The 26,164-nt window shown below is 49.3% G+C and overlaps 1 protein-coding gene across 1 annotated transcript in view; it reads right to left on the bottom strand.

Annotated features, from left to right (window-relative positions):
* Positions 1–367: 367 nt before the first annotated feature.
* Positions 368–26,164, bottom strand: part of prkx (protein kinase X-linked) — a 48,125-nt gene continuing 22,328 nt past the window's right edge. Inside the window, exons 4-9 of the mRNA XM_061226084.1 lie at positions 23,785–23,904; positions 13,538–13,633; positions 8,874–8,931; positions 3,652–3,729; positions 2,062–2,211; positions 368–1,394 (exon numbers count right to left, since the gene is read on the bottom strand). Coding sequence (XP_061082068.1) covers positions 2,086–2,211; positions 3,652–3,729; positions 8,874–8,931; positions 13,538–13,633; positions 23,785–23,904 — 478 coding nt within the window. The 3' untranslated portion in view covers positions 368–1,394; positions 2,062–2,085. The remainder of the gene's footprint in view (positions 1,395–2,061; positions 2,212–3,651; positions 3,730–8,873; positions 8,932–13,537; positions 13,634–23,784; positions 23,905–26,164) is intronic.

Here is a 26,164-nt window from a genome sequence, read left to right as displayed (position 1 = left end):
CAAAACAATAATAAAACAACTAAAAATAAGGCATTGGTAAAAGTGGATATAAAAACGTCCCCATGGTTCATATCAACAAAGAATTCAGTACAAAGAATGTTTTTTCTTTTCTATTTTTAAATTAAATATAAATAAAATAACTTTGCTTTACAGAATAGTCAAGGCTGAATACAAGAGAGTGGGAGCACCAGAATAAATTTGCTTAATTTCATCAAAATATCCCCCCCCAAAAAAGTAAAAAAAAAACAAATAAAAAAAGAAAAAAGAAAAAAGAAAAAAAGAAAAAAGAAAAAAAGAAAAAAGAAAAAAAGAAAAAAGAAAAAAGAAAAAAGAAAAAAGAAAAAAGAAAAAAGAAAAAAGTGTGTGGTGTAAATGATTTGACTGAAGGATAAAGCAAGCCTGTAGGTAAGTGAAATTGTGCTTGTCCTGGAGAGGTCTAAAAGCCTCTTTCATCGGTAATGAGATGCGAGCAGAGGAAGCCTCTTCACCTTGATCCTCCGAGGAGTCCCGTCATGGCCTCTGGCCCTCAACAAGGCCCAGTTCATAAATGAGTAACACCTGCTTAGCTGTTTATTGGACCTCATTATTAATAATTAGTCAATGACAGCCTTATTGAACCTAAAGAACCGAAAGCCTAAAGATACAATTCGCTAAACGGTTACAGATACAGTAACAAAGCACTGAACCGGAGATACTGCAGAGATAAGTGCAAGTCAAATAATAACAATAAATAAAAAAAGGAAGAACTGGATATCGCATACTCCCAGAAGATGTTTGTCTTTTACGCCACTGGCCACGGTATCTAAACATAGCCTTTATTGGTTGTGTAGTGTACCGTTTGGTTATTCACGCTCCCTTGCCTCTCTTATGACATAAGGCGGCCTTTCATTGCGAATCTCTGTAACTACTTTGTAAACGCGTGCGATCGTTGTGGGCATGGCCCACACTGGCATGACAATGATTCGACACCCTGTTTTCGCATTGGCTCTGCCTTTGATTTAGCGCAAAGCACAAAGGCTCGTTGTGCTGGTAAACATTCACCCTCCGACAAAAGTTCAAGTACGAACAATTAAGAGTTAGACAATCCACGTACTTGCATACCACCCCACCGCCCCAGTATATACATACTGTTGTAAAGTTCAAAGCGATCTCAGAGGTAATGTAACATTTTTCTTTCCAACAGTGAGTGAAATTATCCGAAAAAGTCTTTTTTTTTTTGTCCAACAAGATAATAAAGAATGACCTGATTATTGTGCTTCACACACATTGAAAGAAAGAAGGTCTTCAGTTTCCAGAGGGATCGTTTGAGAAGATGCTTGCATAATGAAAACAGGCTCGGAAGTATAAGACAGGCAGAAAACTCCTCACTCGTTCATCCGTAGGATGCTCTGTGACTGGAAATAAAAAGACACAAAATCAAAAACAGAAGTTATAGCTCCTTTCAAAACCAGAATAAAACATTTGATTAGATTTCTTTTTTCCACGACACGCCTTGCACAAACCCATATGTATGCCAACAGGGGGTGACTAGTTTTAAATCTAATCTGTCTAGCATTTGAAATCAAACACACTTGAGATCTCAAGGACACAAAATTACTACTGGATCAGACCTGATGTTCAGCCTCAAACGGTCTTGCTATAGAGACAAAACCAGATGCATGGACTATGATTCTAACCAGAAGTCCATTTGAAATGCATTTTCATGGATGAAAAAAAAAAAAAAAAAACCTTTGAAGATTAAATTAATGAAAACACACACAACATCAACATAACCGCCATCTCACTGCGAAGTTTAGAGACTTCAGAGAATGGCCCTCCACACCAAAAGGCTGGTGTAAATTTGACACAGTTTTTACAGAAGGCAGTGAGTGGGGTCTAGTACCGGTGATGAGGGGAGAGCAGTCATAGCTGTGAGAGACTGAGGCCCAGAGCCAGAAAAATGCATCAAATTTCACTTCTTGAATTATCAAAATAAATCTTCAAACTAGTTTCCACCTATCCCAGTGATTCTCTTTATTTGGTATCGCCCCCAACTAACCAATCAGAGACCCTCTTACTTACCAGGGGCTTGCTTCCCAAGCCTCCTCAGAAATTCTTGAAGATCTCCAGGTCCTTAGCAGGCACAGGAGGCTCCTTCTTCCAGTCATCTTCAGGGTACGCGTCAAAGTTGGATGTGTCCCCCTCGTGAGACACTTTGGGAACGATGGGAGGCTGGGGGAACAGAGGAGAGGTAAAGCATGTGGAAGGAGTGATAACACCTCACCGTTCACTGCAGGGATATTGAAATCTGGTAGCCATTTTGTATTTGCTGTAGAATTTACCACATCAACAATAGTAAATGACATGAGAGACAAATACAAATCTAAATGAAAAAGGTTGAGTGGGCCCTTTGATTATTTGGTGAGACGATATAAACTCCAGCAACCCCCTTCATAATTTTCCCTATCTTTTTCATTTACAGAGAAAAATAAAAAGTTCAAAGTTTAAAAAGTTCTCAGGGTGTCTCGGTGGCGCAGCCTGTAGAGCACTGACCGCATGCTCATTGCGAGCCGCGACGTCGGCGGTTCGAATCCGACCATTTGTCGCATGTCTTCCCCTCTCTCTCTCGCTCCCATTCTTCCTGTCTCTCTATACTATATACTGTCCAATAAAGCTGAAAAAGGTTAGTTTAGTTAATTGCATGCTTCTTTTCAGATTTTTATACTGTTGTCTTGTTTTATTAGCACAGCTCGCCTGGCTCACAATAACTCTTAAACAAACAAAAAAAATAGTATGAGAAATTTACGATAAGAATAAGAAAATGTTGAGCAGATGAACACTTTGTATCACAGAACTCGATTAGGGTCAGTTAGGGTCACCGAGTCATGTAGCTTTTCTGTGGTCTGCAATATTTGTGAAGAATGTCATAATCTTTCTGCCGACGTGATCATGTTTCAGTATCACAGTACACACCCCACATCAGATTGAGTTGTATTAATTTACCTCTGCTAATCTATTCAGTGTTCAGACAAGGACCCATGCGATTGCTTGCATTTCGTTTCCTGTCTTCAGTAGACGTGCTGCATTTTTCTAAAGTCTCTGGCCTGATTGGCTCCTCCAGCGAGCACATTAAGAGCAGTGACTGAGGAAGAACAGCTAGGGGACGAGCGTCCCAGCTGAGACTCAACCCCACAGCCCCAGAGCTACTGGTGAACGTTAAACAAATTTAATTGGATGAGGTACTTATCCAGGGCAAGTCATTTAAATCTGTGAATGTAGCATTAACTCGATCCTGTTTAAGGGGGGTACTGGGGACAATTAAAAGAAAATCTGATTCCATACTACAGTATAAAGTATTATAATGAGGAGTACCATTAACGATGAAATAAAACCCATGAGCGCTTGCTTATCAAACTGCTCTACTGCGGGTGCACAAAGGAAAAAAGCGTGCTTAATGGCTGAGCCCTGCCAAAGGAAACAAGGCCATGTTTCCAGCGCAAACCCGTGTTGAGCGAGGGTGGCAGAAATGAAACGAGAGAAAAGACCTGCAGAGAGCTCGTTTGTTTTTAACGTGCCCGGGACCAGGTGGCGGTTGGTGGTTAACGATGAGCGCTCCTTTCTGCGTGGGGTTTGGCCACGGGGTTCACGGCGAGTTGAGACGGCCCCACTCACCTTCAGCTTCCTCTGGGGCACTCCGTCCCAGTCCACGGACTTGAACCACCTGTGTTTCTTCACATCCTCCGCTCCGTTCTGAAAGAGAGACATCGCTGCCGGTCACTTTCCATTTCCTCTCTCATTTCCTGACTTGAACCACCCAACAATACCCGTTTGTTTGAGGCCATCTCTCGCATAGCTTGTCCTTCCCCATTTTAACTTGCGTTGGGTTTGTAACATCTTGGAACTTTTCGTGTTGCGAAGTTTACCGGTGAAAAAATGCAGAAATACCTTGTCCGTGATATCGACAGCAGACCTCACAAAGAAGCTCTGTCCTTCTCTCACAAGCCTTTGTTCCCCTTACGTGTTCTCCACAGAGTCTGAAAGTTGCCTGTCTGTTGCCTGAGGAGAGCTGAGGACAGGGCCTGGCTGATGCCAGGAGGAACTAGCCACCCTCAGTGTGTCTTTGTTTTAGCACGTGACGGTTGGGAGTCGTAACCCCCACTGGCACGCCGGTTTGTCCCCGTCAGGGATAGATCTTTAACACCTGATCTGCTGATGAGTTCCATCACACACTGGTAACAGGGACCAGTTTAATCAGCTCTGTAAGACCCCTAATCTCAATAAGTGAGACCACAGAGGAAAAACCAGAGTACTCATCTCAGCTTCAAGAAACTCTGAATTTACACACCGAGTGAAGACACGGCATTGAAAGTTAGAATAGGAGATAAAGGATCATCTAAAGACTAAGAGAGCAGAGCTGATTGTGTAATGCATTTTGCACAGTAACACCCAGACACAGGTTAAAATATGGCACATTAAATTCTAAAGCACAGGTTTCATTGTCACCACACGGTTTCAAATCTATTAGTTTTTGTTTTATTTCTGCTAGAACAGGCACTACCTGAGGCGTACTGAGCTCAGCTGGAGGGGAAAGAAAGTCGGCTCAGAGCGGAAAAAACACGCTCTCTGCCAACCGGTCCTGCACGCGCCAAAGAGCTCGTAAGAATTAAGCTACTAAAGCTCGACGACTTTCAACCTCTCCGAAAGTCTGCTTCTGGCTCCAGAGCAAACGCGGCACACTGGTCCAGCGGTCCAAGTAACTGGGTCCTGCCAGTGACCTGCTGAGCCTGACGTCAATTAACACCCCTCTCCACCTCCACCTCCCCCTCCACAACACCCCCTCTCCTCCTCCTCAGCACCCCTCTCCTCCTCCTCCTCCTCCTCAACTCCCCTCTCCTCCACCTCCTCCTCAACTCCCCTCTCCTCCACCTCCCCCTCCTCCTCCTCTTCAACTCCCCTCTCCTCCACCTCCCCCTCCTCCTCAACTCCCCTCTCCTCTACCTCCCCCTCCTCCTCAACTCCCCTCTCCTCCTCCTCCTCCTCCTCAACACCCCTCTCCTCCTCCTCCTCCTCCTCCTCAACACCCCTCTCCTCCTCCTCCCCTTCAACACCCCTCTCCTCCTTCTCCTCCTTCTCCTAACCGCTCCGCTCCCCCCCAGCACCCTCATGCGTCAGCCCGAGGGCTATCTCGCCTGTCTGAATGAGGGATGCTGAATTAAAACAGCTTGGCCCCTGATTATCCAGCTCTGCTAGCTGGGCTGCGCAGCCTTGGCATGCTGACACCAAGGAGAAAACCGTGCCGCTGGGATTACAAATTACACTCATTATGAGAGTGGTAAAACACGGAGGTCTCGCTGCTCTTAACACAGAGGCACATTAGCCTGGAAACAAAGCAGCCAGTCAGACTGGGGGTACTTAGAAAACAATAAGCCTTCCTGATACAAGCAAATCCTGATAAACTGTACATTGACTTTTGGCAGGCCGGTGCAGCCGTGGCTCAGGCCAGCCCTGGATGTTCTCGCGACAGCGCAGAAGCCTGGTGTCCATGGCCGCTGACCAGGAAGGCCGCACGAGCTCCGGACCACGTGGGGAGAGGACGGTCGAGGGGGCAGGCCCACCTCTGCCAAAGCCTCTTAATGCGTTAATACAAAACAAATGCTAACAACGGGCCTCTGCCCTCAAGCCTGGTGCTGTCAGGAGGGTCCCGGACAGAGACTGCAGCCCAGAGCAGACCATCTGCCCAGAACAGAACCAGCAGGCCCTCTGGACCGGGACTGCCCAATCCTGTTCCTAGACATTTATCATATTGTACATTTTCATTCCAGCTCTAATAAAGCACGCCTCATTCAACAGCGAGAGATCTCGTTGAGTGGATAATTAGTGGAATCAAGTGTGCCAAACTAGGGTTGAAATGAGAAGCTACAGGACAGCAGATCTCCAGGAACAGGGTTGGGTAGCCCTGCTGTATACAGAACAGACCCACTGTCCAGAGCAGAGCCACGTTTCAGAGCAGAGCCACGTTCCAGAGCAGAGCCACGTTCCAGAGCAGACCCACTGTCCAGAGCAGACTCTCCTGGTGACGCTGGACTACTTTGTGACGGGCGCATTAAATAAGCAGCCCTGCACTGCTGACCCAGCCTCCAGAGTGGAGCATCCTGCATAGCTTCCTGTGCGCTCGGCTAGCCTGCTGAATCACCGAGCTCCGGGGGAAAAGAGCGCAGAAACGCTGTTAAAGCACAGAGCGTGCCGGTCTGGCCCGGTGGGAAGGCCAGACGGGTGAGCCGAGGAGAAGAGTGCACGGTCTGCGTCTGACAAGCCAAACGTCATTATTCGATGATCCCATCCCGCAGGGCTGCGGATCTGGATTCAGTAGCTGATAACCCTGTTCCCCCCACAATGTCGCCGTCGGGATGAACGCACGCTGCTTTGGACGCAAAACGCCACATCTCTGCAGCATTGGCGTGAGCTAAAATGGTGCCACATGATGGCAAACTGATGAGCCCATTTAACAGGTTTAGTCTTTACAATGCTTCCAGTGAGAACTACCAAGATGCATATGGTACGGAACCAACTGATTTAATTCATTAGTTTATTTGACGGGGACAAATGTTATGTTAATAACATTTCTGTAAATGCACCAGGGTTAGCCAGGAAGGCTCATCTGTAGTCCCGGGGCTACATATTTTGGATACATGCGGGGATTAACTATAGTTTACAGGGGAGACAGACCTGTTCAATCGATTCATAATCAGTGTTGTTAGCTGTTGTCATGATGTGGGCTGTTCTGTCCCTACTCTAACATTTTGTAATTAAAACTACATTCCCCATTCATGTTTTATCTGCTGTACCAGTTTTGGTGTGAACTTGGTGTAAGACTGCACTAAAATTACACAAACCTTACAGAAACTCTGCTTTTTACACAGCAACAGCACAAACCTTACAGAAACTCTGCTTTTAACACTGCAACCGCACAAACCTTACAGAAACTCTGCTTTTAACACTGCAACTGCACAAACCTTACAGAAACTCTGCTTTTAACACTGCAACTGCACAAACCTTACAGAAACTCTCCTTTTGACACTGCAACTGCACAAACCTTACAGAAACTCTGCTTTTAACACTGCAACTGCACAAACCTTACAGAAACTCTGCTTTTAACACTGCAACTGCACAAACCTTACAGAAACTCTCCTTTTGACACTGCAACTGCACAAACCATAAAGCAGGGCTGCCCAAGCATGTTCCTCTAGGTATATGTCTCCATTTCAACCCTAGTTTGGCAGGCCTAATTCTACTAATTTGCAGCTGAACGAGATCTCTAGCTATTGAAAGAGGTGAGCTTTGTTAAGATTGGAGCGAAAACATGCAGGACTGTAGTCGGTAGATCTCCAGGAGCAGGGTCGAGCAGCTCTGCCTTACAGAAAGCGCATTGCACAACACACTGGCCTGGAACTGGGCTGCACATAAAAAAGCACTGCACTGCATTGCCTCAAGGGGCTTCTTTACACAACACATTCATGTATAATCTCAATATTTCAGATTAATTACAAAATGGAATCATGCACTTACGGCAAAACAAAAAAGACCCATAACATAACCTGGCAATCATATTCAAAATATTCTCCAGGGAAAAAGCCGCAACACCTAAAAGGAATTTTACTGTTAACCAATATCAATCTGCAATATATTCATTAAAACTAGACATGAAAAATTCTGCCTCGAGTCTGGCAATAGCATATTTCCACTTAAGTGACGTACAGTTGCTTTTTAATACCACCCAGGGGCTGCTTGGAATGGCTGTCACTCAATTTGTTAGACCAAATGCTACATGGCAGGTTCTGTACAGGAGCCAAAACAGTGGAGCACACAGGTACCACAAAGGCACAATACGAAAATAGAATCAGAAAGATGGAAACTGAACTATAACACATCGCTGCACACTTTCGTGCAATGTTTCTCGCCACAAGTTTAAGAAAATGAAATATTAAAACGTATCATGCATGCATAATGAAACCGAGACAACCAATGTAACGCCCTTTCTCTGCAGAGTTGCTTCACTCGATGCGAATGGGAAAACAGACTCCTAAAATGGAAAAGCACAAATGTTAAATAAATAAGAAGTAGACTATAACTAACAGAACATTCCTATACACTGGCCTGGTGTTTTTCCTCCGGTTGTCTTGCAGACGCTGCCCTGTGACAGACGAGAATTCTGTGACCTCTGACCTCTGACCTGAGGACCCTTGAACAGCTTTGTAATGGGGCACTGTGCCTGGGGCCACTTCTGGGAAGTGCTTACGGATGTAACACTTGGTGGTTAAAAAAAAAAAAAAAAAAAATGCTAAAGAAAAACACAGAGCGGAAGACAAAAAGGGCCAAATATTTTTGAAGCGGCTGGGCTTTAAGTCCACACAGAAGCTGCGAAACTCCTCCAGCGGCGAGTCCTGTGATCTGCCCGCTCTAAAAACACAGAGACCACGCAGGCTCCTCTGTAAAAGGTTAACTGTACTCTGGAGCTTGTTAGCTCCGGGCCTCACCTCATAAACCAAATAAAGACTTCAGAAAACTACAGGCTCTACGGACAGACAGCAGTCTCCCGCTTTCTACTCAACTACAGGGGAGACAGACCCAGACATACCACCACCGTCAAATTAGCCTAATGTTCAGTGTTGAGATTTCTTGTTTTTTTTTTATGTACTGACCTTCGATGCAGTGCGTGGGAAGGATTAAAACGAACAGAGCCTTTAGCCTTTAGCTACCGAGAATGAGACGGCAATGACAAACACACCGTGGGAGGAAAGACTTATTCAAAGTCTGGACTGACATAAGAAATAGAAAGAAAAAGAAAGAAAAGGAAAGAGAAAGAAAGAGAGAGGTTCTCAGACTTCGTTGCTCACCTTCATGTTCCCTAGCCTCCTGGCCCTGTCGATAACCAGGAACTTCTTGACGAGGTCTCTGGAGAAACAGAGAGCAAAAGGTTTCATATCCTGCTCTTATTTTCTTAGCATTTACTCTCTAGTCCGATGGTAAATGACAAACCAAGATTCATGTTCTCATTCCGCTCTAAGGTTACATAAAGAACTTAAAAAACACTTCATCTGAAGACCTGCCAGATTAGAAAAATAAAAACATTTCATCCAACAATAATTTCTTCATCATTTTATACGTATTCATAAAATACTCAAGTGTGCACTGAGCAGATGGTCTTTCCATATCACACTACAGGCGCATCCACCAAAACACATTACGACTAGTAATAACACACTACAAGCGCTGTACACGCAGTCCAAACTTGCATCATCATCATCATCCTCTGTGGCAGGAGCTGTGTGACGCCCCAGTCCCAGTCACAGGTCTGGAGAGTCCTAGTGGTGAGGCAGTCACAAGTCTGGAGAGTCCTAGTGGTGAGGCAGTCACAAGTCTGGAGAGTCCTAGTGGTGAGGCAGTGACAGGTCTGGAGAGTCCTAGTCTAAAGCACAGAGCGTGCCGGTCTGGCCCGGTGGGAAGGCCAGACGGGTGAGCTGAGGAGAGGAGTGCACGGTCTGCGTCTGACAAGCCAAACGTCATTATTCGATGATCCCATCCCGCACGGCTGCGGATCTGGATTCAGTCGCTGATAACCCTTGTTCCCACCCTTTAGACCTGGGCTCTGTTTCACATCCGTAGTATCAGAGGGCGGGCTGAGCACAGGCACTGGAGAGCTGGTGACGAACACCAGGGCTCGGGCCAAACCACTGTCAGCGCATGCAGCTGACGGCCCAGAGGCCGGGAGGACATGAAAGTGGCCCTCTTACATATTTATTCCGCGGTTATGACATCAGGCGCCTTCTGCAGGAATCTCCTTACACAGTCTAGCCCCTCCGGAAGGTTCCCTCAGCTCTCCAGATGGCTGGGTAAGCCTATGGAGTCCGCCCTCAAAACTGGGAGTGAGCATTCAGCAATATGCTACGGCAGTGCCTCCAGGATCCTGCTTCATGGTTGCCTTGAAAGTCACGGATTCAAACCGAATTTCAGTGGTTTTGGTTTTGCATCTAATGACGGCTGACGGCATGGATCTGAAACAATCACTGGATGCTTCTCATAGACTAGTGTACGAACAGCTTTGGTGCTGGGCCCCTCTGTCTGAATCACACTACAGGGCCGGGCTGTGAGTGTGTGCTTCTGCCTGAATCACAGTACAGGGCTGTAACAGTGTGTGCTCCTGCCTGAATCACAGTACAGGGCTGTAACAGTGTGTGCTTCTGCCTGAATCACAGTACAGGGCTGCAACAGTGTGTGCTCCTGCCTGAATCACAGTACAGGGCTGTAACAGTGTGTGCTTCTGCCTGAATCACAGTACAGGGCTGTAACAGTGTGTGCTCCTGCCTGAATCACAGTACAGGGCTGTAACAGTGTGTGCTCCTGCCTGAATCACAGTACAGGGCTGTAACAGTGTGTGCTCCTGCCTGAATCACAGTACAGGGCTGTAACAGTGTGTGCTCCTGCCTGAATCACAGTACAGGGCTGCAACAGTGTGTGCTCCTGCCTGAATCACAGTACAGGGCTGTAACAGTGTGTGCTCCTGCCTGAATCACAGTACAGGGCTGTAACAGTGTGTGCTCCTGCCTGAATCGCAGTACAGGGCTGTAACAGTGTGGTGCTCCTGCCTGAATCACAGTACAGGGCCGGGCAGTAAGCATGGTGTGCTTCTGCCTGTTAGGCCTCCTGCCTCCCAGGCCTGCCAGCCGGGAGAGGGCTGAAAATGGCCTTCCCTCCATTTCTCCTTCCCTCCCCCCTGTGTGACACGGCCAGGGGCAGATGCCAGGATGCAGCCATGCCCTCTCCAGTACCCGCTTTGCACTGAGAGTGACCTGCAGCCCTCGTGCAGCATGATATTAGCTCTCTGTGTGGAGCTATGAAACATGTTGCAGCTACGGGGATGAGTGCACACCAAGCCTGTTCGTACATAACACGGTATGTGACATCAGCCGAGCCCGATACAGCCGCAGCAGTTGCAGGTTTGTATACTGGTGAGAAAAATCTCACCCGGCCCCTAAACTTCTTGAGTAAATATCCGCAGAATCGTAATACGGCGTGTGTGAATCTCGGCGGCTAAAGGCATGGGCAAAGCACACAGGCTGCACACGGCCTCAACACCTCCGAGACGGAGGGGGGGGGGAAATGAATTGGATCGTCTCCATCTGACAACCTGGCATGAAAATCCAACATTTCGCCGGGCGGGACGCGTGCTGTAATCCCCGCCATCGCTCTGCCTGTCAGAGGAGCGCAGGCTTATTTACGGCGGGGATTCCCTCTCTGCCAGCCCAGCCACGGGCCTGGTCCTGTAATCCCTCCCTGCTGTGAAACACGCGCGCCCGCGCATCATCAGCGCTGTCGCCCTGTCTGCCGCGCGGCAGGGCCGCGGGAAGGCTCTGAGGTTTCAGACGTCTGCACGCCTGGCTCGTAAACGCCAGGCGCCGTCTTAACCTCTGGGGCACTCCTGTCCACTCCTGTCCGGTCCCTGATTGGCTGCCGGGGCCGGTAATCTGTGCGTGTGCCATCGTCCCGCCGGCCTGAGAGACAGCACATCTGCAGGAGTCCTGCTTTTCCCTCGTAAAAACATAACAGGGGGGGCTTGTGCAATCATATGGGGGGTCCTGTAGCGTAGTGCTTCAGGTACATCACTGGGAGCCGCAAGGTCGGTGTTTTCCATCCACTATAAGAGCCACTATAAGATCCGCACAGCCATTGGGCCCTTGACCCCTGCATTATACCCTGCATTGCCCCAGGGGAAGATTGTCCCCTGCATAGTCTAATCAACTGTAAGTCGCTGTGGATAAAAAGCGTCAGCCAAATGTAATGTAATGCACTGAAATGTAATGTAATATCGCTGGGATAGAACAGACGCGCAATCAACCTCATCAGTTCACGTAAAACAAACTGAAATTCAGCAAATTAGGGATGCACCCATCTGGATTTTTTGGTGCCAATGCCATGCAAACTGTATGACACCGATTTATGGAGCAAATGTGGATTCAGTCATTTTTAGTGGTCTGGTTCCAGCCTGTGATGATGCAGACTCAGCTTCACTCTGTGCGTGTCGCGCCGTCGGCCATCTTGTGTGGAGGGAGCGGGGCGATTGAAAACAGACCACAAGCAGGTTTGCTCAATTAAATTGTCACAATTCATTTGTGTAAGAAAATAAGCAGGATTCTGTGATTGGAGTTATGCACATTTTTTTCAAGTATGCTCCCAGGCGTTAAACAATCACTTTTTCCAAATAGGCTGCACAATGTGCAGCATAATCAATTTGCTTATTCGGCAGCATAAAAAATTACCCATTATCCCATCTTAATAACTTACATTAAGCTATAGGGTGCAAAATACATCTTAGCCCAAAGAGGCGTCGGCCTCAATTATCGAAAGCAGTAGCGGATGACAAACAATAATGAACTAAACTAAAACACTGCCTAAATGCTTCAATTAAGTCACATATGAACAAACATACAAACATACATGAAAGATACGTACACTATGTGCTGTACTGAACTGCCGTTCACAGCCAACACTTGCGTGAGTGCGTGTGATCTTGTGACTGTAAAGCCTTTAATACAAGTTAAGATAATGCTGGAGTTAACTGTTTGGGTGTCTTTTTTCCCAGTAATTGTATACTTGGGGTTTAAAACTGATTTTTCCCTAGTATGGTGTGGGGGGGATTGTTGGGGGCACTTGTTAAGGAAGAAAATGAATGAAAACAGATTGAGACCAATGATCAGCCTAAAGGGAAGTTTTCCACCGTCTTCAAGTCAACCAGCACCTATTAGAAGGCGTTTCAAGACTTTCTATTACCAATAGATGGTGACTCATTATTAGCCTCCAGCATGCTACAAAGCTCAGAATCCCCCTTCCTGCAACTATGCATCCATCCCACAAGCTGAGAGGTTTTTTGCATTGTGGTGTTGTCCGTTTGCGTCGGCCAAATTAGAGATCACTGATTCCACACTTTACCAAGAATACAGGGCAATATGTACACCTCTATATGAACTGAAGGACTCTCATTAGGATGGTGCAGTCAATTTTACAATTCATGAACCAATTTCCAATGTTGACTGAATAGAAAATGGAACTGACCCCAAACCTGTCGTAAAGACTGCCTTAGATCAATATGAAAAATCAATAGACAACGGGACGAATTCTCAAGGTTTTGTGAATACTAAAGGGATGGTATGAACGATGTGCAAAAGCAGAAGAACTCAATGGTGTCTTTGACCACAAAATGAAAGTGATATAGTGCTGGGCCAGGAATGTAGCATTAGGTTCTGAATGTCAGCCCCAAGCACTCTCAGACAAACACTCTCTGTTTCCACGGGGTCAGGTTAAGGCAAACGACCACGTGGGAGTTTTGCATGGAAAAACCATCACAACAGAGTCAGATCGAGGCAATAGTGATTTTGAAGTGGACCTATCTGAATGAAGCATGCAAGCAACTGAACAATAATTCAGGTAACTGTAATCTGCACGGTAACAGGGTGTGAGTTTTGGACAAAGCGGTCTTAGTCTCCGGCGTTTCGGGTCTCCTTACTTGACGTAGAAGTCCAGATGGCGAGGGAAGTCCAGTTTTCCAGCGAGGATCTTCTGATAGATGCCAAATGGATTGTCATCAAAAAACGGCGGATACCTGGGAGGAGGGGAAAAAAAGAGCGAGTGATTCATCATCCCGTCCGAGGAGAGAGATTAGAAAGGCCCGGGAGCACTGTGTCGGGTGCTGTGAGTAAACGCCTCTCCTGTGAACCGCCGTTCGGAGTCCCGTCGGCTGGACACGACGGGCTTTTCAGAGGAATCTGTGAAGAGGGCTTTAAAAAAAAACAACCCTGAAGGAGAGACGGCTTTATGACAACATGATGTACTGCAATTAAGAGTGCACCATCCCCCCCGCCCCCGCCCCAGACTGCACCATCAGACGCCCCGCCATTGCACCCTGACCTCGTCTTCTGCTAACCTGCACAGAAGCAGGTGTGCTCATACCCCCGCCCGAAGGCAGGGATGCTATGCGAAACCATTTCTCAGTGCCAGACAGAACTGGACAAATCATTTCCCGAGCTCGTGTAACTGATCAAACTACGGGGGTAACACAAGTCTGCACAGAGTGGGCCGATAAAACCAGGCATCCTCTGGTCTGACCAAACACAGAGGTGTCAGAAACCCTTCAGGTCTTTAAATGCAGGACATACCTCAATCCAGTTTTTGTAACAGGCATAATTTAAGACGATTGTTTGCAATTTGCCTGCAGAACAAGTCAATGCGTAACTTGGAAAAAGGAAATGGGTTTTCAGGATGTTCTTAGTCTCTCCAAACTAATACTTGGTGCTGAGAAAGAAGGTCTCATCTTTGGACAGATGAAAAAGTATGTATTACTACTGGCAAACAAAACTACAAAAACTGCAAAAAAAACATTTCTTGGGTTTCATGTGTTTAAGTAATATAAATAAGGGACCGAGTCGATTTTGCATGCTGAAACTGTCTGGGCTGACTGACTAAACAAGTTGCATGAGTGAAAATCTCATCACAAGTTTTAGTACTGCACTGAAGTGAAAAATAAATAATAGAAAAAAGGCAGATTGGCTTCACAAGCCGAATGCATTAAAGGGAGCAGCATAGCAGTGGGGAAACCGGGGCAGGCCAAATTGTGAACATGGAAGAGCAGGGCTTACTTCAAGGTCCAACCCCCTTGACTCCATGTTCAGGGCGGGCCCTGGAGGAACAGCAGAGGGCCCGGGCGGTGTGAGCTTGGAAGGTGCGGATGCTGGCACAGGGGCGGTGGCCATCCTACAGCCCAGCAGCAGTCCAGCACGCTGGAGGCGCGGTTGCCCTGGTAACCGGTAAGGGGCGGCCGCACGGCGGCTCGTAACAGATGTGGCGGCGGCACTTTGGCGTTACGCAACCGGGGCCCAGGGTTTATGTAACGCCCGAGGCATGGCCAATATTCCACTCAGAGCAGCCAGGAGTCGGGGAAACAACAGCTGCCTGCACGGATTCTCTCCCGTTAGGAACAAAGCGAGCCCGTAAAAGCGAAGGCTGAAATCCGTCTTTGTCAAAGTCGCTCACCTCCGCTCAGAGCGAACGCAGAGCGCTAACCAGGCTTAAAGTGAACGCAGAGCGCTAACCAGGCTTAAAGTGAACGCAGAGCGCTAACCAGGCTTAAAGTGAACGCAGAGCGCTAACCAGGCTTAAAGTGAACGCAGAACGCTAACCAGGCTTAAAGTAAACGCAGAGCGCTAACCAGGCTTAAAGTGAACGCAGAGCGCTAACCAGGCTTAAAGTGAACGCAGAGCGCTAACCAGGCTTAAAGTGAACGCAGAGCGCTAACCAGGCTTAAAGTGAACGCAGAGCGCTAACCAGGCTCAAAGTGAACGCAGAGCGCTAACCAGGCTTAAAGTGAACGCAGAACGCTAACCAGGCTTAAAGTGAACGCAGAGCGCTAACCAGGCTCAAAGTGAACGCAGAGCGCTAACCAGGCTTAAAGTGAACGCAGAACGCTAACCAGGCTTAAAGTGAACGCAGAGCGCTAACCAGGCTTAAAGTGAACGCAGAGCGCTAACCAGGCTTAAAGTGAACGCAGAGCGCTAACCAGGCTAAAAAGTGAACGCAGAGCGCTAACCAGGCTTAAAGTGAACGCAGAGCGCTAACCAGGCTTAAAGTGAACGCAGAGCGCTAACCAGGCTTAAAGTGAATGCAGAGCGCTAACGAGGCTTAAAGTGAACGCAGAGCGCTAACCAGGCTTAAAGCACGGAGGAGTCTAACCTTTCACAGTGAAATATGCAGCAGAGTTCATAAAATTTTCACCGGGCTCAGATTACATGAGCGAGGAGCTGAAACGTGGAAGCGGCCTGTCGGTTGCCTTGCTACAGGCCGGTGGAGGGCTCTGAACCCGGGCTCTTATGGGCCCTGCCGGTAACCCTGCTGTGTAGGATTAGCGTTGCTTCACACACCTCCCGAGAGGTGTTTTTTTTCAGAAGCCCTTGTTACAATCCCCCCCCCCCCTTCCCCCGCCCGCAAAGAAAAGTGCAAGACCTTCGGCTAAATCAGCACGCAATCGTAAAGCCGCGCACACCTCGGGACTCAAAGGAACATTTGTTTTGGCTCCGGAGCGTTTCCCTCGGTGTCGAAGACCGCAGGAACAGATCTCTTTGGGGGCGGACACTTCAAAGGGCCCCAGATTTACAGGAGCGCGTCTGAGGAGGCAGGATGCTGTAAATATCCTCATCCGGGACGAAGGGAGGACGAGCCGCCGCGCGGGCCCCGGGGCCACGAGCCGGCCAGCCGACCCCCATCGAGACGCGCGCCACGTGGGGTCCCTCGCCCAACGAGGACCGACGGGCGAAAACAACAAAATGGAGGAACAGAAACGCATGGAAGGGGGGTTGTGGTTTACGCTCGCTCTACCTCCCAGCGAGCGGCAGCTGAAACGCGAGGTGCGCTTGCACGTACGTGCGGTCCAGAGAGGGGGCCACTCTGCCTCGGGGGGGAGAGAGCTCTCACACGGGTGCAGAAGCAGGCCCCCTCCTCAGAAGGGCCGTCTTATTTGCTTGTGCCGCAGAGCAAACCGTGGAAAGCCCAGCCCCCTTCCCGCTTCAGCGTTTGCCGAGCCGCAGGCAATGCTAACGATAACACCTTCCGCCCGTGTTGGAGAGCAGAGGGGGTCAGGGGGACCCTCAGGCCCTGTGAAAGGTACACAGAGGTGGGGTGGGGAAGGGGACACGACCCCGTCCCCCTCGTCCCGCTGGGACACAGGTCATCAATGAGGGGACACGACCCCGTCCCCCATCTCGCTGGGACACAGGTCATCCGACCAGCTCGTCAGGAGCATTTGGGGGACACTTCGACAGCCCGGGCGACAGCTCGGGCGGGGGATCGAACCGGCAACCCTCCGACTGCCAGACGACTGCTCGTACTGCCTGAGCCATGTCGCCCCCCTGTCACTATGCCAATGGTGTATGCTGGTCAGAATCTGTGCAGCTAGTCATTAGCTGATCAGCCAGCTCAAATTTCACCTGCAGACAGCAAAATTCAGCAAAAATAAAATGCTTCACAAAAGCATTCTTGGCTGGTACAGAGGCAGTGACTCCGTACATGTCATTGGTTTGAGACATATTGACAAACCCATATTCTGACAATCTGGAAGCCATCAAACGCCTCAGGAGGACAGTAGGCTCTCCGTAGGACAGGTCAAAGGAAGCAGATGGAGATACAGATGCCCTGTACTTCCTGGTTAAAATACCCCAGAGCCTGTGGCTCACATAATTAGCATGACACAAAATGCAAGATGGATGCGCTCCTTTTCCTGCCTTTAACTGCAGGTAGGAAACCAGAGCAATTTGGGTATTTCCTCTGTATACTCAATTACCCCTTCTCTGCTACCATGCAGACACACACACGCGTGCGCTTCAAACTACACGGGCGGTTAAATTGCAGCACTGCTAATTAAAAGCTGATTAACTGCATGGGCAAATTAACTGCACAGCTGGATTTCCAAATTCCAGACACTGACAATTAATCTCACTGCTGCCCAACACTGCCCCTATTGGCCAGATATTTCCACCTTCCAGAACATACAACCGTTGGGCTTGTTTCAATCAGAAACCTGCAAATGTTGAAGCGCCCAGGGCTGGCAAAGAGCAGAGGGGAGAACAGGGACAGGCTACCTTTGCAAAAATGCAGCATTCCATTTATGCTTTAAAGAATGTGCTATCACTTATTTTAAGTGACTGTAAGGCAAAATATAAAGATGTATACATTTATTTTGAGTTTTTATTATTATTATTTTTTAAAACATGGAGGTTTTACACAGTATGTCCATTCTGCATGGATATTCAATTCAAGTCACTTTCTGACTGGTAGCCTGCTAAACAGACACCTTCCACGGCTTAAAATGCTGCATTACTGACACAAATGTACATGCCACATTACTGACACAAATGTACATGCCACATCACTGACACACATGTACATGCCACATCACTGACACAAAGTCCAAGAACATCAAATCCTCCTGCAGTGGGCAGCATGAGAAGTGCAGCTTTCTGCAGCAAGGCCTGAATGTCATCCATTTTCTTGGAATCTTTATGGATTAAGTATGAAAAATATGACTGATTGTACAAAGTCTTTCGTTGGGCCTGTGTGAGGCTGCCCCGTCAGGGAGTCTCCAGGAGCAACGCCAAACTTGAGAAGCGGGGAGAGCCCAGCAACCTTCTGCATCACAGGGTTTCACTGAGCAAGCACTTCTGTCCCAAAGCAATTACCGCCCATGTCCCGCTAACCACCTTCTGCTCAACATCCCGCGCCCATTTGGAAGAAAAAGATCATTTATCGTGTGCCCAAACTTTATTTTGGACAGAATTTATTGCGGGTATAACCACTTCGAACAATTATCGAGAAATACAATAATGCTACAATTCTTTTCCCAATTACAGAGACGGGCGAATGATGTCGACCAGCCACTGGGCCTTGCGGAAGGTGCCGGCACACCTCTAAGTGCCTGATAATGGCGGCGTCCATCATGCGCCAGGCAGCCGAAGCATGCCTGTGTCCCTTTAGAGAATCTGGGACGCACAGCATGGGGAACGTTGCTCAAACGCGGGGCTGATTTGTGGCACCAACTAGCCGACCTGCTGTAGGCCTGGACTCTCAAACCACTGGTGGGTCACAATTATTGTAACCTCTACTGCTCCCTAGTGGCGAGTCCAGAGCAGCAGAACCCTTGACCCCTCTCTCACCTCACTGCTGTTCATTCTTCTGTGGACACACAGGGTGTTAGGTGCCCTAGTTCTGCATTCCCCCCGCACACACACAAGGGTGTGACTTCATGTTTAATGGACAAATGTTCACAAAAATGCTAAACATTTAAAGAAATCGTTTTTTTTTTCTTCTGCTGTGCCAACAATGTTATAACCATTCATAACATTTGTGAGGTGCTCTCACGGTGATTGCCATAGGTTTGCACCTAAAAGCATTTGTGCTCATCTGGTGCTGGATTTTTCAACTGAGCGCAGTTGTGATATAAGGACATGGGGAATATGCTCCTTGATCAGCTCTCAGTGATACTGTAGGCGTCTGCTTTCGAAGCATGCCAGAAATCAAACTGACAATCCTGAAAATGCTTCGCAAAAAATGGGAAAAGAGAAAGTGCCATTTGATCTCACTTTGAGGGATTTCAGAAAATAAAGTGAAATATAAACTTTGAGACACTGAGCTAACATGCTCCAACAGCACTAGAGCGATGCTAAGTCAAGCGCTACAAACACTCGCCAGTGACTGAGCGACAAGCATGCAGCAGCCGTGCTGTCCGCTAACGCCTCTGAAGCTGTCCGCTAACGCCTCTGAAGCTGTCCGCTAACGCCTCTGAATCTGTGCACTAACGCTTCTGAACCTGTGCACCAACGCCTCTAAACCTGTCTGCTAACGCCTCTGAAGCTGTACACTAACGCTTCTGAAGCTGTCCGCTAACACTTCTGAAGCTGTCCGCTAACACTTCTGAAGCTGTCCGCTAACACTCCTGAACCTGTGCGCTAACGCCTCTGAACCTGTACGCTAACGCCTCTGAACCTGTGCGCTAACGCCTCTGAACCTGTCCGCTAACGCCTCTGAACCTGTCCGCTAACGCTTCTGAAGCTGTCCGCTAACACTTCTGAAGCTGTCCGCTAACACTTCTGAACCTGTGCGCTAACGCCTCTGAACCTGTGCGCTAACGCCTCTGAACCTGTACGCTAACGCCTCTGAAACTGTGCGCTAACGCCTCTGAACCTGTCCGCTAACGCCTCTGAACCTGTCCGCTAACGCTTCTGAAGCTGTCCGCTAACACTTCTGAAGCTGTCCGCTAACACTTCTGAAGCTGTCCGCTAACACTTCTGAACCTGTGCGCTAACGCCTCTGAACCTGTACGCTAACGCTTCTGAACCTGTCCGCTAACGCCTCTGAACCTGTCCGCTAACGCCTCTGAACCTGTGCGCTAACGCCTCTGAACCTGTCCGCTAACGCTTCTGAACCTGTGCACGAACGCCTCTGAACCTGTCCGCTAACGCCTCTGAACCTGTGCGCGAACGCCTCTGAAGCTGTCCGCTAACGCTTCTGAACCTGTGCGCTAATGCTTCTGAACCTGTCCGCTAACGCCTCTGAAGCTGTCCGCTAACACTTCTGAACCTGTGCGCTAACACCTCTCAACCTGTCCGCTAACGCCTCTGAACCTGTCCGCTAACGCCTCTGAACCTGTCCGCTAACGCTTCTGAAGCTGTCCGCTAACACTTCTGAAGCTGTCCGCTAACACTTCTGAACCTGTGCGCTAACGCCTCTGAACCTGTACGCTAACGCTTCTGAACCTGTCCGCTAACGCCTCTGAACCTGTCCGCTAACGCCTCTGAACCTGTGCGCTAACGCCTCTGAACCTGTCCGCTAACGCTTCTGAACCTGTCCGCTAACGCCTCTGAAGCTGTCCGCTAACGCTTCTGAACCTGTGCGCTAATGCTTCTGAACCTGTCCGCTAACGCCTCTGAAGCTGTCCGCTAACACTTCTGAACCTGTGCGCTAACACCTCTCAACCTGTCCGCTAACGCCTCTGAACCTGTCCGCTAACGCCTCTGAACCTGTCCGCTAACGCTTCTGAAGCTGTCCGCTAACACTTCTGAAGCTGTCCGCTAACACTTCTGAACCTGTGCGCTAACGCCTCTGAACCTGTACGCTAACGCTTCTGAACCTGTCCGCTAACGCCTCTGAACCTGTCCGCTAACGCCTCTGAACCTGTGCGCTAACGCCTCTGAACCTGTCCACTAACGCTTCTGAACCTGTCCGCTAACGCCTCTGAACCTGTGCGCTAACGCCTCTGAACCTGTCCACTAACGCTTCTGAACCTGTCCGCTAACGCTTCTGGGATTAGCACTTTTACATACAGTAGGCCAGTATTTCATTTTGAAGTCTGCTCTGTGGCTACTCTCAACTTTGCATTTAAAAGCACATCTTGGCTATAATTTGGGTAGCACATTGGCTTAAATTGAACTGCAGGAAATGTAGCAAAAAAAACAACCACCATTGTTTAAATGTGTAAATGCATGTTTTGCTCCGTGTAAGCGTTTAGCGTTTATTCATAAATAAAGAAATAAACGGACTGACTGCCTGAATGACGTGGGGCTCGTGTCGTTCTGCCGAAGCCGCAGCGCATCTCAACAGCTCCGACCGCAATCATTCATTCTTTATAAATCCCACTCCGCTCAGCCCGGCGTAAAAATAGAGCAAGAGGAATGCGCTGCACTCTGGAGAGCCCAGTATGCACACGGCGTTGAGGAATGACCGAAATATCCAGCAGCAGAGCGTTCCCAGGGAAGCCCTCGTGCGGCCCGTCAGACAGCTAGACTCCAGCCGCGGCGCGGGGGACACGGGAGGAACACCGGGAGGAACACCGGGAGGAACGCCGGGAGGAAGATGTTGCTCCAGCTATTGGCACGATGGCGCAGAGAGAACAGAGGAGCTGGAGCATGCAGCTCTGGGGTTGGCCCAGTTCTCCCGTCAGAAACAGGGCCACCATGGGGGGTGGTGGCGGGGGACAGCCCAGCACGGTGTCCTATGCACGGGTGGAGGGTGGGGGGGAAACGGCCTGTGAAATTGCCGTAAATATTATTGAATGACGCACAGATTTGGTCCCGGCCCCTGGGAATTTCACCCGGAGCACTGGTCAATTTGCACTGTGACTCTCCCGATACAAGCAAAATAATAATAAAAACACAATTTCAAATTCTTATTGAGAATCAGTTCTGAAAGGGCCATAGATATCATCTATCTTTTTCATCCTTTGTCTAATCCCTATTGACTGGCTGGCTGATTATTCTAGTTTTATTTGCTAGTGCATAATTTACCTCACCTGTGATTCTAGCTCAGCAGTACATAGAATGTTTTTCATTCTATGGCCTACAAACCTGTTTTTGATAGTTATTATGATCTTGAGGGGCCATAATTAGTTCCCCCCCATATTCTCCCTAAATGTGCCGATGTCGGCCGATGGATGCACTTGTTTACTGGTTGGTGGTGGAGGTTGATGCGGAGGCCAAAGCGCCGGGGTCTGAGCGCGTGAGGGGAATGCCCTGCGGGGTTCAGAAACCCTCCGCAGAGACAGCTGCTAAACAGACTCCGTTAACGCTGCCATCCCATCAGGCCTGCACAGAAACCAGAACAAACTGCTGAAGCAGCACACCCTCTCTGGCTGGAAACTTGGAAACTGACGGCGAGAATTTAAAAGAAGGTGGGGGATGGCTTATTTAAGAGTGAGGCAGGGATAAAGCGAAGCTCTGCTCTAATTCTGCCTGCTGGCTGAGAGGCAGAGAGACGCAATCTGAGTGAGGACAGCAGAGACGGGTTGAGTGAGGAGGGCAGAGACGGGTTGAGTGAGGAGGGCAGAGACGGGTTGAGTGAGGAGGGCAGAGACGGGTTGAGTGAGGAGGGCAGAGACGGGTTGAGTGAGGAGGGCAGAGACGGGTTGAGTGAGGTGAGCAGAGATGGGTTGAGTGAGGAGGGCAGAGACGGGTTGAGTGAGGAGGGCAGAGACAGGAGGGCAGAGACGGGTTGAGTGAGGAGGGCAGAGACGGGTTGAGTGAGGTGAGCAGAGACGGGTTGAGTGAGGAGGGCAGAGACGGGTTGAGTGAGGAGGGCAGAGACGGGTTGAGTGAGGAGGGCAGAGACGGGTTGAGTGAGGAGGGCAGAGACGGGTTGAGTGAGGAGGGCAGGGAGATGCTGAGCAGTCAAGATAGAGAGAAAGAGTTGAGAAGGAGCTGAGCTTCATAAAGAGAGAGACAGTTTGAGAGGGAGCTAAGCTGAGCTTCATAAAGAGAGAGACAGTTTGAGAGGGAGCTGAGCTTCATAAAGAGAGAGACAGTTTGAGAGGGAGCTGAGCTTCATAAAGAGAGAGACAGTTTGAGAGGGAGCTGAGCTTCATAAAGAGAGAGACAGTTTGAGGGGGAGCTGAGCGGAGCTTCATAGAGAGACCGTTTGGGAAGAGAACTAAGCATGAGAGGGAGAGAGACAGGCAGCCGAAAGGGTGAAGCACAGTGAAGTTCATCTCAGTGAAGGCTGCTAGATCTGAAGAACAAAACCCTTCGCAGACGGAAACATCAGAGACAGTCAGAGACCTCGAGAGAATAGGCACTCAGTGCTGCCTCTCTTGCGATGAAGATGAGTCTGAAATTCTCTGTGGGCTTTGGCATTTCATCTTGAGGTACCCGTTTGATGGGGGCGACCTTGGCACGCAGTTTCACATCCAATTTTGGGTGCTCTGTCTACGTTCCTTAAAGCCGTGCTTGAAATATGACCAAAGCAATAAATAACATCAGAGCATGGATTTGTGGCAGAGTGTGGCAGAGATTCATTCCCCGGGTGGCAGTGGGAATCCCTCTGGCTGAATTAGGAGAATCTCTGAGAGTTCAGTCGAGTTAGGAGTGTCTATGAGGGTTCAGTCGAGTTAGCAGTGTGTGAGGGTTCAGTAGAGTTAGCAGTGTGTGAGGGTTCAGTCGAGTTAGCAGTGTGTGAGTGTTCAGTAGAGTTAGTGTCTGTGAGCGTTCAGTAGAGTTAGCAGTGTGTGAGGGTTCAGTAGAATTAGCAGTGTGTGAGTGTTCAGTAGAGTTAGTGTCTGTGAGGGTTCAGTAGAGTTAGCAGTGTGTGAGGGTTCAGTAGAGTTAGCAGTGTGTGAGGGTTCAGTAGAGTTAGCAGTGTGTGAGTGTTCAGTAGAGTTAGCAGTGTCTGTGAGGGTTTGTGTAGTTAGGAGTATCTGTAAGTGACTGGGGTGAGGTAGCTTACCCAGCCAGCATCTCGAAGATCAGGACCCCCAGGGCCCACCAGTCCACGGCCCGGCCGTGCCCTTTGCTCTGGATCACCTCCGGGGCCAGGTACTCTGGGGTCCCGCACAGAGTCCAGGTCCTGCACCGGAGAAAGGGGGACCCGTCAGAGCACCGCAGTGACGATCCGACGCACGGCATGACGGACAGGGCGTCGCCACGCGGAGCTCTGTCACAGCGGGGGGAGTGCAGGGCGATGCGGGGGCGCTGCAGAGGGCAGACGGAACGCAGCGGGGCTCGTCCGGGACTCTGAGCTCATTACCCCGCACAGCAGCCCTTCAAAAGGCCCCCGCCGACCGTAATTACCCCGGCCTAATTAACAGCGCTCCTCTCCGCACGCCCGCGCGCGGACGGCCGGCTGCCCCACACGCAGCTCCGCTTCAGAGGGGCGCAGCGGGGCCTGCTGGGACGGGCGCTGGGCACGGCCGTCACCGCCGCGCCGGGCGCTCCATTAATTGGCGAAGGTGTCTGTCGTGACCGTCTCCGTGGTAACGGCGGCGCACACCGCCAGAGGGAGGGACAGCAGGAGTACCTGCTAACAGAGAAGTTCTCCGCCGAGCAACTCCTTTTTTATCAAAAATAATTCATGAAAAACAATGTTTTGTTTTGTTCCTTTTTGGTCTGCTACACAGAGATGCATCAAGGGAATCAGGGTTGCAGAATAACAACAAACCAAATCAAAACAGTGATTTCATTTACAAGCACTTCAGCTCTTAGAATGTGGCGCACTGCTGGGGAACCCTGCCTGTGTAGTGCCCTGCAGAGCCTGCAGCTCAGATCTAGACCAGATCCCTTTATACCTTGTAGAGCCTGCAGCTCAGATCTAGACCAGATCCCTTTAAACCCTGCAGCTCAGATCCAGACCAGATCCCTTTATACCTTGCAGAGCCTGCAGCTCAGATCTAGACCAGATCCCTTTAAACCCTGCAGCTCAGATCTAGACCAGATCCCTTTAAACCCTGCAGCTCAGATCCAGACCAGATCCCTTTATACCTTGCAGAGCCTGCAGCTCAGATCTAGACCAGATCCCTTTAAACCCTGCAGCTCAGATCTAGACCAGATCCCTTTAAACCCTGCAGCTGAGATCCAGACCAGATCCCTTTAAACCATGCAGCTCAGATCCAGACCAGATCCCTTTAAACCCTGCAGCTGAGATCCAGACCAGATCCCTTTAAACCCTGCAGCTGAGATCCAGACCAGATCCCTTTAAACCCTGCAGCTGAGATCCAGACCAGATCCCCTTAAACCGTGCAGCTCAGATCCAGACCAGATCCCTTTAAGCCCTGCACGGCCCGCAGCAGGGGGAAGAGCGAGCGGTTCAGTCTTTCTGAACGAGGGCCCCCCGGGGTGAGCGGGCAGATCGGGGCCCATTTGCTGTAAAAACAGGCCGTTCCCCTGCGGGACCCCTGCTGCCATCTCTGAGCCCCTTAACGAGGGTCGGGCCGGCGCCCGGCGTGCTCACGCTGCTCAACACCGTCGTCTGCGATCACTGCGTGAGCGCTCCTCTTAAAGAGCCGGGCTGTGAGGGCGCCGTACGGCTCCCGGGTCTCTGTCGCTGTCCGTAGAGAAAACAGGCCCCGGCTCCCTCTCTCTTCCCCCCTCATTTCCCCGTCTTTCGGCTTCAAACAATGAGCAGCTCTTTACTGCTCAATAAACCTAATGCAATTCTCAGTACACTAAAAGCCCTTCTCAGTAACCAATTTTAACAATTGGGATGGAGGGCAATTCCCAGTCTGTCCACTAGATGGCACTGTGAACCCACAACTCCAGGCGGGAGTGTCTTCTTCCTTTTCCTTCACCAAACTGCAGCCAAAGGACCATTATAGTCTGAGTTGTTGTCTTCCAACTGCATTTGATGCAATTTCCCTTCCTTCCATTTATATAAGTGGGTCACTTGCACATCAGAGATATATCTACAGCAATTGTATTTTCCCTATGCTGCGCGGGGGAAATATAAATGTGAGCCATTATGTTTACATTCCAGGGCGGTCAGACTTTTTTTTTTTAACAGAAAACAATCAAAGTGTCTACAGTACGCAGTACACCGATTTCTTACCTCAGACAATGCTTTTATTTTTCCACTCTTCTTGTACAAGGTCTGTACAATCACTCTCATTCAAATCGAGAAAAGTAATGATAGCCGGGGGTTATACTTGGTAAACCTGACTGGAATTAGATTACTGTTGTTGGTTGGTTCCCATTTCTCCGGGTATCTGCGTGTCCTCGAGCGTTGTGTCTGGAACGGAAGGGAGGCCTGAGCTTCCAGTATCAGCACGCCCCGTGCTCACCGCCCTGATCGGCAGCCAGGGCACCCCGCCGCTTGCCAATACCAACGGAGAAAT

The sequence above is a fragment of the Conger conger genome, chromosome 17 (genome assembly GCF_963514075.1).
Source record: "Conger conger chromosome 17, fConCon1.1, whole genome shotgun sequence".
Classification (NCBI taxonomy): Eukaryota; Metazoa; Chordata; class Actinopteri; order Anguilliformes; family Congridae; genus Conger; species Conger conger.
The sequence above is the reverse complement of the archived record's forward strand: the minus strand, read 5'-3'. Positions and strand labels throughout refer to the sequence as shown.